Source organism: Astyanax mexicanus, chromosome 24 (assembly GCF_023375975.1).
Source record: "Astyanax mexicanus isolate ESR-SI-001 chromosome 24, AstMex3_surface, whole genome shotgun sequence".
Lineage (NCBI taxonomy): Eukaryota > Metazoa > Chordata > Actinopteri > Characiformes > Acestrorhamphidae > Astyanax > Astyanax mexicanus.
In genome coordinates this window covers 6911471-6924398 of record NC_064431.1, presented here as the reverse complement: position 1 = coordinate 6924398, position 12928 = coordinate 6911471, and the positions used below count along the sequence as shown (strand labels likewise).

General features: G+C 36.3%; 1 protein-coding gene across 2 annotated transcripts in view; it reads right to left on the bottom strand.

The window, feature by feature from the left end:
• etnk2 (ethanolamine kinase 2) overlaps nt 1–12928 on the bottom strand; it is a 33817-nt gene continuing 20889 nt past the window's right edge. For both annotated transcript variants that reach the window (XM_007251399.4, XM_022682311.2), the window contains exons 6-8: nt 10402–10562; nt 8670–8743; nt 1–4026 (exon numbers count right to left, since the gene is read on the bottom strand). In XM_007251399.4, the coding sequence (XP_007251461.1) occupies nt 3954–4026; nt 8670–8743; nt 10402–10562 (308 nt within the window). In that variant the 3' untranslated portion in view covers nt 1–3953. The remainder of the gene's footprint in view (nt 4027–8669; nt 8744–10401; nt 10563–12928) is intronic.

Below are 12928 nucleotides of genomic sequence, written 5' to 3'. Positions count from 1 at the left end.
ACCAGAAGTAATGATGAGATTAAGCACACTGTATATGCTAGATTGGAGTAAAATAAATTCCGCACGGTAGAAATGCACTGAAATGTTATTTTTGGGCCAGAATCTAAACTAAACTAAATTAAAGTAAAACTTTTTTTTGCAGGTTTGCATTACTTTTGACACTTTTTTCACCATTGCATGAATTAAATAGCCTAAATACATTTATCAAAGAAATTAATGTAGTTTTAGATTATTCCTATTCTTCTCTTCATTAATCTTTTTATTTAATTTATGTTGGCGAATATTCTGTGCATTCTTAATAATGGCTACACATAATCTGCGTCTGGTAGAAGTAGTCATGGCAAATGAGAACAGTTTAATACCCGAAATACACAAAATGTTGATGTTTTAAACTGCACGATATAACACTGCACATCCTGGGATGTGACTATAGCATACGTAACTATAGTATACATACATACATACATACATACATACATATACATATATATATATACATATACATATATATATATATATATATAATGTGAGTATAGTATATATACATATATGACTATAGTATATATGACTATAGTATGTATACATATATGACTATATATGACTATATATATATACATATATGACTATAGTATATATACATAATGTGACTATAGCATACATTCTATGGCGATGCTGAAATGATGTATCATGCAGCCTGATTCCAAACAAACTGTGTTAAAAGTTACAAAATTTCACAATTGTAAACTTTTTCTTTCTTTTGTTCTGCTACGTCACTAAGATGTTCTTCAGAAATGTTAGCTAGCACCTTTAGAGCACTGTTTTTCTTTTTTTTTTTTTAGTCCTGATGGATTTAAACACTGAAAATTGGCTCTGTGTACAGATATTACACAGATATTATTATATAATAAATAAATTAGCTAAATAAAGTAGCTCAGACAGAGCTGTAAGTAGAGCTGTTCTCAATTAGAAAATCTGTCTAAGCCCCTTGATGCAATGAGAATTAGATACCTGAAAGTAGTTTGACACCCCTGCTCTGGAGCCAGACTAAACTCTGTCGTCATCTAAACGCCGTCAGGTCGTTCGGGATCGTTTAGCGCCTCACTAGCTACAAAATTATTCATGGTGCTTCTTGGTTCCAGTTATTGCCGGGAGCTTGGGCTGCTTCATTATTAACCAGCGTCATCAACCATTAACGTCCGACAGTGTGGGTGCACCTGAGCAGCAATGCGTGACTAGCCTGAGCTCAGAGCCTTCAACATGTGCCAACAGACTTCAGAAACACATTAAAACACCTTCATATACCTTTGACAATAATGCCTTTGAACTTGAACTAGGATCAGGATTTGAACTGGCCTCCAGTCAGAAGGACACTTGGGTTGGAGAAACTGCCTGAAGCAAAGGGTTCAGTGTAAAACAGAGCAGACCACAGTCTCTAAACCACTTCAGCATGCAGCTCGGGGGGAAAGAAGACAAGAAAGGAAGGGGGGGGGGGGGGGGTGCAAAAAAAAAAAACAAAAATTTACATTGATTTGATTGAAACATGCCTATATTTGATCAGGAGAAATTACATTTGTGCAACAGTTGGTGAATTTCACCACAGATTTCTACACCGAAAATGAATCTGGGAATCGCTCCAAAGCTTCAAACAGACTTTAATGAAGCTATGGATAATAAATATGTGGAGCAAATAGTGAAAAACCTGGAGACCATCCCTGCTTGTAATGATTTCCAGTCAAAACTGCATTGAAAAACACTTCCAACGTTGAGTTGTACTTTTAGTCCTTTATTTTTTTATTAGATTTGTTTGGGCAGGTGTGAACACAGAAATCATACTCAGATACAGACCAAAACAACTTAACCGTGCCCCTTAGAGGGTATGGTCTTGGTCTGCTTCCAAAGAAAGTTTTTTTTTTTTTTTTTTTTTTTAAATAAGTGTTTTTTTTTGCGCAGAGAATGTGATCCGATGTTGATCGACTCAACATTTAGATGTACTATTTGCAAGTTTTAATCTGCTTTACTAGCCAGATAATTACTGCAGTAATGAACCAAAGCTATTTCTGTCCTTGCTCCATGTTAAATTACACGGAAACCTACACTATACCAAAACACAGGACCTTCTTTCTGTATTTACTTTCTTGCTCACGCTCCAGACAGATCTGACCAATAAACAGAAACAACATTTTCACATGGTTTAAATAGTTGTGATGCATTGTGGTAGGCTTTGGTTTCCTCCTTCCTTAGTAAAACCAAACCAAACCAAACAAAAAGAGCAACACTCAATGTTCCTTGTGCAAGTGGCTTATCTTCTATATTCTCTATATCTAATTTCCTTACAATAATAAATAACTATAAGCCTAAAATGTAATTGCTGCTTTGACTGGACATTAAACAAACAAAGGGTGGTCTCCAACTTTTCACAATATTGTACTGTATTGATGGAATGTTCCAATTCGGAGGAAATATAACATAGAAAGATAAAGAACAGGTGAAAAACGTGTTTGGAGATATATTAAATAACCAACATTATGAATAAAATAAGATACTAAAAGGCTGTGAGTGAAAACAGTTAGCTGGAATTATTATTATTGGTTGCACTGCAGGTAAATTTGAGGGCGCCAAATAGGAAGAACACTTTAACCCTGATGCAACTAGTGATGCATTTAGTCTGGATTCCTTTCTTACAACAGTCCACATCTGCAGTTTGTAGTTTGAAGGGGTTAAATTTTAAGTTCATCCTTTGTCTCTAATGCTGATGCTGATGTTGATGAAACAGTAATTAATCTTGGACTTAATGCTTGAGGAAGATGAGCCGGTGCGAAGCTTCAGCCGCTGATGGCCTGGATCATCTTATGCAACGGCGTTATATAATTTCAGTCTTTTTCCTGTTTTGGGAAACTGCTAGAAACTGCAGATCACACTTTTATTTTTTGGAGAGGGCTCAGACATTAGAAGTGCGTGCCAAGAGGGCTGAATGCTGCAGACGTCAAAGCGGATGAAGCTTTTTGGTTACCCGGCTCGTTTCTCGCCAGGTGATGCGAGGGCAAGAGGTGAGGGGTGGCTGGGATTTTCCACCACCTGTGACAAATGGAAAATTCAACAGAGCTGTTAATTACCATAAAAGCCTCAAAGGCAGAAAAGGCCTGGTCCTTAGAAAGTGGAGGGCGAATGGCCCTTGTGGCCCTAACTTCTGAGGAATGTTCTGGAACAATGTCCCAAAAAAAAAAGAAAAAGAAAAAAGAGAGAGTCACGGTCAGTTGATCAGCCTGCTCTCTTCACTCCTACAAAATGCTACTTCAGGTCTGCTGACTCATTTTTGGTTCTTTCCCCCCTACGCAGCAGAGATGTGTCGTTACAGTGAGTTGAGTTGAATATAGTGTGAGATTCTTCCTTCTTTTCTATTCAAACGCATTCAACAACGTTTGCCGAGATGCGCACACTGCAAAAGGTCCACCGCAAACGCCCACCGCACTCTCCAAGCCATTCTAACTGCATAGAATCTACTGTGCGTCCGCTTCTCCATAGGCTGCTTTGGCTGGGGAGAAAGGTACACCTTTGCACAACCGCTCCCCATAATAAATAAAACAAAGAGAAAAAAAATGGAAAAATAATAATACATTAGAAAAAAAGAAGAAAAGAACTCACAAAAGTGCCTAAATCAGTGATGGAATCTGGATCGACTGGAAGTGAAGACGGCAGGTGGATCGAGTTCGTCAGTGAGAAAAAAAAATAAAAAAAAAGGGGGGGGGGGGCAGGGAAAGATTGCTTTTTGTCAGTGGGGTAAAGAAAGAAAAAGTTGGCCTGACTCAAACTCGACTCATCCTATTATCCACCCTTGCGGGATCCCGCAAAAAAACAAAAAAAACAAAAAAAAAAACACAAGCTGGAAAAAGTGCCTATGCTTCCAGGGTCAATGAGGATCAATGTGTGGGCAGTGGTTGGGTGATCCACGCTCCTCACTCTGGGATCTTGAGTGCCATTACCATGGGCTTGGTCTTGAAGTACTGATTGAAGCGCAGCACAGCATAACTGTGAGAAAAGAGCAAAGAAAAAATAATAATAACTAACCCTAAAAATTATAAAACATTTTTAGCACAGATCTGGTGCAATTAGTTTGTGTAGATGTGAACACTGTAATCACACTCAGATGCAGACCAAGCCAACTTTGACTTGACCTTAAAGAGAGAATGTGGTCTGGGTATCGGCCCAGTAAACTCTGAAGTGGTTTGTTTTAGATGTGAAAGTGATGTGACCTCGATGTCATCAAGACCCAGCTATCAGGTGTATTCCACAGGCCTTATTTCAGCAATCTATTAAGGCTAAGACAGGGTGTCTTTGCTATCGTAACGACGGGAAAAGTATGCCTTGCGTGGCTTGAAATACACAAAGGCATGTACTAATTGTACTAATTAATCATGGGTTTGTTTTGGACATAATGTGAAATAAATCATTCAGGGTGTCGCTTGCCATTCCTTTAAGAGTCAGGTGTGCTCTGACTTTGGTGGATTGCTATTTAAGGGGAAAACTTCTCAGCAGAGGTAACTAACCTGCTTGTTCACGCTCGTTCATTTTGTTTATTGTTGATGTTAAAGTTTGCATAGCTGGCAACAGGCAAACGCTATGGGTGGCGTTACGTTTTTTTTAAGGGTGTTGGCAATTTGCTGCCAAGATAGCAATAACAACTGACTGTGGACGTCTGCTTGCGCAGGTGCACCTGTTTACCACGCCAGAAATTTACCTGAACACACCTCATTTAGAGATCACCACACCCACAGCAAATATATATTTACAAGCTATGCCGTCTCTGCTTTTGCTCCATGTTAATGTGCACAGAAATTCACTAATCCAGAACACCGGACCTTCTTCCTGTATTTACTCTCTTGCACCTGCCCTAGACCGCTCCGACACTTAAAGGAGAAAACGTTCTCACAAGGTTTGTTGTGACCAGTGAGAAAATGTTGGTAGTTTATCTGATTCAGATCAGAACAAATAAACTACTGGTGTGAACACAGCATACGAGTCATTCCAAACACATTTAATGATGTTGAGGTTTTGGACTCTCTGTTGACCTTTTGTTTGTTTTCCAATCTTTAAATCTGCACATTATATACACTTTCTATTACGTAATTAAGACAGATACGATTCGGAAAGTTTATTTTTTTTATTATTTTTTTGATAAACTGCAATAATTTCTATCATTGTACTTTTGTTTGTATTTTGAAATTTTGAGTTCATTTTATTAGAAAAAGAACATACAGATTTTGGCATCTTATGGCATATTATGCATAAGTACCTATATACAGAAAGTATACTTTTTATGTTAATTATAAACCTAAAACAGCACATTTCATTCCTCCAACTGCAGCACTTTCAGATCCTGACACCGCGGAGCGCCGACGTCACCGCAGGACCGGCAGACACAGCTATTCTCCTGCGTGTGGAATCATGCAGGGCTATTTTCGTCATCCAGAGTTTGTTTAGGTGACAACACCGACCCTGCTGCGGACACGCCGGGGTGGCGTGCTAATGCCAGTGCTTTCTGTTGGCTCACGTTTCTACGTTTCACCCTGCAAACGGACGCCGCCGGCCTCTACTGACAGCAGCCACAGCGGCCACAGCAGCCTGCACCCCATTTATACCCTGCTGCAGGGGAGCTTCAGAGAACAGCCGCGCCCCCCATCAAGCCTTTCATTCATGAATACCAGCACACAGCAAGCAGCCACAGCCAGTGTACTTTAAAGATAAAACAAATACATTAATATTACATTCAGTGGCGGCATTAACACAGGAGGGGTTCACTTCAGTTTACCTCACGTCAGGGGTTTGGCAGATAGCATGGTCGATGTGAAGTACTGTACTAAAGTACTGAAATTTTGTATAAATTAGACAGTAAATTTTTCATTTTGAGACGTCAAAAAATGTTTTTAACTTAAATTTTTACTTATTGCTAAAGTAATGAAGTTCTGTTTAAGTTAGGTGGCTAATCACATTCTATCAAATAAAAACAATGTACATTTTTACTTAAATTTATTTTAGTAATTAACTTTTTAATAAAACATTGTATTTATTACTATATCATTTTGGCTTATTAATAAAGTACTGAAATTTTGTACTAATTAAGGCAGTACATTTCATTTTGGAATGTAAAAAACATTTCATTTTTACTTATTACTGAAATACTAAAAGTTAAGGTTAAGCAATCAATTCCAGTTTAGGAAGTAAAATTACTGAAGTGCTAAAGTTCAGTTTAGGTTTGGTTAATTTTATTCTAGAAATGTCTTTTTACAAATAATTTAACTTATTACTGTAGTTTATTATAAGATTATAAGAAGCCAATTTAGGATGTTAAAACATCAGTAAACTTTGCACTTTACCTAAACATTTGCTGTCAAAATGTCAAAAAACTAAATTAAACACGTTTTTAATTACTATTTTATTATTACTGAAGAACTGATTTTTAAGTTTATTTAAGTTAATTTAAGTCAATTACTTTCTAGGATGTCAAAAACACTGATTAATTTAAACGTTCACTTATTCTTTCAGCTGAAGTTCAGCTGAAGTTAGAGGCAAATTTCACTCTAGATCATCAAAAAGAATTTCGACTTTATAACTTTAAACTTAAAATTTTACTTATAGATTTTTAGTTTGGCAGTCATTTTTATTCTACCAATATCAAAAACATTCAACTTCAATTTAATTAATATATTGTTTTTATTTTATTTTATTTTTTAGTTCAGTTTAAGTTCAGCCATCAATTTCATTCAAGAGGGTTACATTTACTATTAGATTTATCTAAAGGAAGCTACTGCTACCCTCACACTAGTCATTGTACTGAATTGTATTGCATTGTATTATTTAATAATTTTTATCACTCTAGGATGGCAACAACCTTTAACCATACAATACTCGCTTATTGCTTACATTTGTATTACCTACAAAAGCAGAACTGACCTTTCTTGCTAGCAAACTTTAAGCATTTATCTCCACGTGCTTTCTGGGATTTACTGGCTCATCCAAGCATGGTGTTTGTTCAGGACAATTGTGCACAAATGCAAACTTGTCCTGCACCAGATATGCTTTATGGAAATGAATAATCAGTCCTTCACATTCTATTTATTTAGACTATTTGCATCTTTATCAGAGTTATTTATATATTATATTGATTTATTTGCAATGCAGAGTTTAATTGGAAATATTTCCACATGAAAGCCACACGTCAGTATTTCCCTACCTCCACTGCTCCTAATTTACATACCTTGAACATACACCCACAGCTGGGAGCTGACTCAGCGAGAAGCAATGGACCTTTGATTTTACAGCTAAAAGAAGTGACAATAGTATTTGGAAGTAGTTGCGTGCAGTATTGTGTTGTACACAGTAATTTGTAAAATTAGGGCTACATGATATTGGGGAAAAACTGACACTGCAATATTTTGTTTTTCCGATTTACTTTATAATGCACTAAGACACAGGAATTTCACCAGATTTTAAAGATCTTACATGCCATGAGTTTTCTTTTAGTAACGTCAAGTAGAGCAAAATATCATTTGATATTAAATAAAAAAACTGTATTGTAACTTCACAGTTTCTAACTAGGTTAAAATGTGTGTGTGATCAGTCTTTATTGTGTAAAAAGTGTATTTTGAGTCTCTGGATAACAGACTAAGCTCCTTCAGTAAGTCAATAGCAACGGACTATTAGGAATTTTCCTTTAGAAGTATTATCTTCTGTTCTGACAGACAAACCTTATTTATTTATACTTTAAAGCATGGGCCCAGTAGTTGTACTATTTAGGTCAGTAGGTTATTATTATTCATATTATTATTACTGATATTTATTATTTAAAAGGGTTTGGTTCTGTTATTTATATTGCTTGTATTGGCTAGCATCCTAAATAAAATCTGTGTGATGATAGGATTCCAATAAAACAAACAAACAAATAAATAAATGTATGTGGAATTTGGTATGTGCGCAAATTATTATTATATATTATTTATATTATTATATAAATTACTGTATTATTATATAATAATTATATATAAGATAATACTTTTTCTATGAGACACATGCATCTCTTGCAATGTGACTATTGCATATGTGCACACTGTGATTGCAATTCCGAAACTATATATTGTGCAATCCTATTTGAAATGATTAAAAAAATCAATTTGTGATAATAGTAGAATTGTGAGACTGTCTTGACAGCAGTCTATTTTGTTATTGTTTTGCTATTTACCGTGAAGTTTTAAGGGTATTTTAAAGGAACGTTGGTTTGGTGGCTGATTTTTTGTTACATCACATAACTTTTACAAAATGTTACATTTTATTACGTTTATTTTATAAAATGATTATTTTGCACAAAAGTTAGGGTCTTGGGAATTGACTGCTGTTAACAAAACAGACAAAAAATTTAACAGATTTTTTTTTGGTTTCTACTGAATGTTTAAAATGGTTATATTTATACCAAATAAAACTTGCAGTAGTGTAACCTTGAAATTAATACCATATTCTTCTGATGTTTTGTCATGTCGCCAATAATATTGAGATTGCAAAAATATTCTTGTAAAATACAGTGATATTCTACCATCCCTAATTGGAAGAGAAATTCAATTAAAAGAAAATATGGTTATTTGCAATATATATAGTGGTTACTCTAGGAGGGGACTGCTTACCCAAGGAAGTCAAAGTCGATGGTGGAATACTTGGCCTGGATGAGGGCCCAGAAACCCCAGAAGAAATGTGACGCCTGTCAAAAGAACGGAACAGGAGGTTACTGCCAAAGCCAATCTAATTTCTCTCTCACTCTCTCTCACTCTCTCACACACACACACACACACACCTAATACTCTTCCATTTAATTCCACAGCACAGGACAGGTGAGGTAAAGGTACAGTATGTAGCATGGCCTAAAACAACAGCAACAGTGATCATGAATGCATTTTCCCCTATTTACTTTTTAAAAATATTATTTTACAGTATTTTTGGTAATGGAGTGGCTATAAGTTTACATTACATTTTCAGTGTGGAGGCACTGTTTGGAACCAAGACAACAAGGGCTTTTGTTAAGCTTCTCACATCCAGAAGGCCTGGTGTTGATCTTCATTATGTGAACAATGATAGGCCAATTTTTTGTTAATGAAGTCTTGTTGTCCTGTAAGCAATGGCTCTATTTTTTCTGAACGCACACTTCGGTGCACTATTCCAACAGGACAATTTTATGCAAATGAATCCGTCCAATGCGATGCGTCTTTCCAGTCAGAAAAGAGGAGGTGTTTGCCTGATACATGTCCTAAGCTTAATGTATGCAAATGTCCCATTCATTACTTTGTAGGTAGAAGTATAGATACTAGGGTTTATAATACTTCTGTACAAGTTGAAGTATCAACTCAAGCTTTTTACTCAAGGAAAAGTACTGGTTTCAAATCTACTTATAAAACCACTAATTATAGGGCTGTGACTAATGACTATTTTAGTAGCCGACTAATCTGGCAATTATTTGTTTAATTAGTTGATTAGTCGCAATTATTTTTTGTCATGCCCTCCATTTGTACTTCCTACTGGTGAAGAGAGCTTAACGTTTAGGTCCCAAGACCAATTTTGTAGGGCATTTTGATAGTCTGACATACCTATATTACACTAAAACTTACAAAGTATATTATAGATTAAACATTCAGACAGGCTTTATTAGTTTACATGTTCTACCACACCATGTTCTGTCGCACATTGGTTCACAGATAGCAGAGTTGTACTCTGTACTGTGTCATTAGATCCAACTGTACAGATAAGATAAAAAAGCAACCTTTCTTTTTACTCATATTTTATAAATGTGTTTTTTTACAATCACCATTTATGTAAAATTTTATGAAAAAAAAAAACTATTTCACTATTCCAACAGGACAATGCTCGTCCCCAGAATGCTGCTGTCTGTCTCAACAATGTGCCTTAAAAGACACTACAGATACTATGCCATGGCCAGCTGCCAGGCTTACAGTACTTCTGATTGAAAATGTGTAGTGTATGTGATGCGATGCGATTGGACGTGACAAAGCTGCATAGGATGGATTATTGCAGGACTCCATTAGGAACCACTATATATCTGTGCTCAGATGTCTGGCGTTTTTTTTTTTTTCCCCCCCAGAGTTACACATGCGTTACGCACTATACATCTGTACTCCTTTATTGGTCCTCTTAACCTCTTCCCCTTTCTTATGAATAGCATTGCAATCCAACATGTTCTTCTGGATGCAACAATTAAAGTTCATGATGCTGAGTGTAAAACATAAAAAGAGCACAATACAGTCAAACTTCTTTATCTGTGAAACTGTCGCTTTAATGTAAAACTGTCTCCCTCTGTCCTTCAGTGTCTTTTTCCCCTCTCCAGGTTCCCACTATCAAGTTACTCACCAGAGAAAACTTGTTGACCTGCACGTAGAGTGTCTCTATCTCACGCTGGCTCACTTCTTCGCCCTTCTTACTGCACAGCTTGTAGGCCCTCAGGTAGGTCTGCAGCCAGTCCAGCTGCATCTCCCGACTGGGGTATAAATTGTAGTCCAGTTCGCTCATGCCTGCAATTAACACACACAAACACATTTATGCTGTGTTCCAATTACATTACATATAGGATATTTTAGCTTGAACTCTTCCACGGTTCATATTTCCTACTCGGAAAGTCAAGAAAGCCTCCTACATGAATCATATCTACACTGCATTTACACTGTTCTGTCACATCAACACAGCCACAGGGTGTATCACGGGTCAGGCATGTTGAGTGTGTGGGATGCGGTGGCTCAAAAAGTTGAGCCGAGGACAAATTTATGCAAATGAATCTTTTTAAAGCAATTCATCTTTCCAGTCAGAAGAGAGGAGGTGTTTGCCTGATACATGTGCTAAGCTTAATGTAGGCCTGGACAATAATTTGATATCGGTATTTATCGCGATAAATAATGTTTCAATAACGGTGATATCAGTTTTGTGGTATCTGCCAATTATTTGTTTGATTAGTTGATTATTTGTGATTATTTTTTGTCATGCCCTCCATTTGTACTTCCTACTGGTGAGTAGAGCTTAACATTTAGGCCCCAGAACCAATTTTGTAGGACATTTTGATAGTCTGACATACCTATATTAAACTAAAACTTACGAAGTCTATTATAAAAAACATTCACACAGGCTGGAAGTTATTTATCAATTTAAAATTATTAGTTTCACACGTAAAGACTGGTGTCGCACATTGGTTTACAAATAGCAGAGTTGTACTCTGTACTGTGTCATTAGATCCAACTGTACAGATAAGATTAAAAAAAACCTTTACACACATTTTATAAATGTGTTTTTATAGTATCAGCATTTTTGCAAAATGTGATAAAAAAAATATATATATATATATATATTGCCTTGCTTACAGTACTGCAATATAGTGAAAATGTATTAAATGGAAACTGCTTAAGAAAGGGCAAAAAGCTAATGCTATGCTAAGTGGAGTGGGTGCCATTTGAATAAGTGCTAAGCTAAATCTAAGCTAACCTGCTAAACTGCTGCAATCTTACCTAAAACTTTAATAAATTATAATTTTAAAAATGTGTTATTTATCCACCTTAACCAGGCAGCACTGTGGACAATGCAATAAGCCTCCCCCCTCCATCAAAGAAAACTGTACATAACGTAAATATACATAAAGTTCTTTACTTATAAAGTGAAGGTCACCATTTCTCCACACGTGTAATAATGAGTAGATCTTGTGAAGTGTGTTACAGAGTGATAGGAATTTTTTTTTATCAAATTTAAAGAACTACGCTGCAGCACAAATGGAACAGTATATTTATACAGACTTGTATAAAACACTGCTTAACCAGCTCAATACAGACTTTAGCTTGTATCAGTTTACAGAAGAAGCTGCACTTTCAAATAAAACATGCCCTGTGCTGGAAAGCTAACTGATTAGCCCTGTCTAAAAGAGTATTTAATTATTATGTTGTATTTAATTTTGGTCATGCTGGTTAACCAGCTTGGTCGAGCTAGATATGCTAGTCATTTAGCTTGTTTTTTTCTGGACATGCAGCTTGACCAGCTCATTTAAGACAGTCATACTGGTCCACCAGCTTAGTCATGCTGGGTGACTGCTGTAGTCATGCTGGTCAAACATTATGGTAATTCTGGGCAACCAGCTTGGTTATGTTGGTCAGCCAAACGTACCTTATTAAGAGTCTATTCTACTCTTAAGATAAAAAATATATATATATATATGTAAAATCTGGATTTAACTCACATATTTAGCTTATAAATATGAACAAGAACAAGACAGTCACAGAGAATGAGAAGTGTTTCATGTAATTATGTTAGTAATCACACATCACGCCAACATTGTGCTAACGTTGGGCTGATGTTATGCTAGCATTATGCTATAATGTCTTCAGCTAGGAGCTAGCTACAGTGGTGACATCTTCAGGCAACAATATCTAAGGACTCCGCTCAGTACTCCAATCAGAAGGTGCGTAACTACTAATGCAGCAGCCCTGTGGCAACTAGCTGGGAGTGTCCAGCCCCAAAAAAACTTGCAACAAACCCACTCTGAACACCTGAACATACATCTCAATCAGATTATTGCGAAATAAAAACACCCCAAAAAATCATTGTCTCTCTCATCATTACAAATAAGTAGAAACCAGACAGACAGACAGACAGACAGACAAAGAGTAAAGGTATGTAGGGATATATAAATAATAACCATATGCAAAGACAGAATTATAACACTAGCCAGTTATTATTACAAGCTAACACACCAGAATCTCACGCACCATCTTGCCTGGAGAAACATGAGAAAAGCACTGCTGGAGCTTCTGCTGCTGCTCCTTGCAATATGAGTAACTATAGCCCTTTTAAACATATTAATATTTTAACTTGAAGGATAATTTTAAATGCCCACTGAACTGAT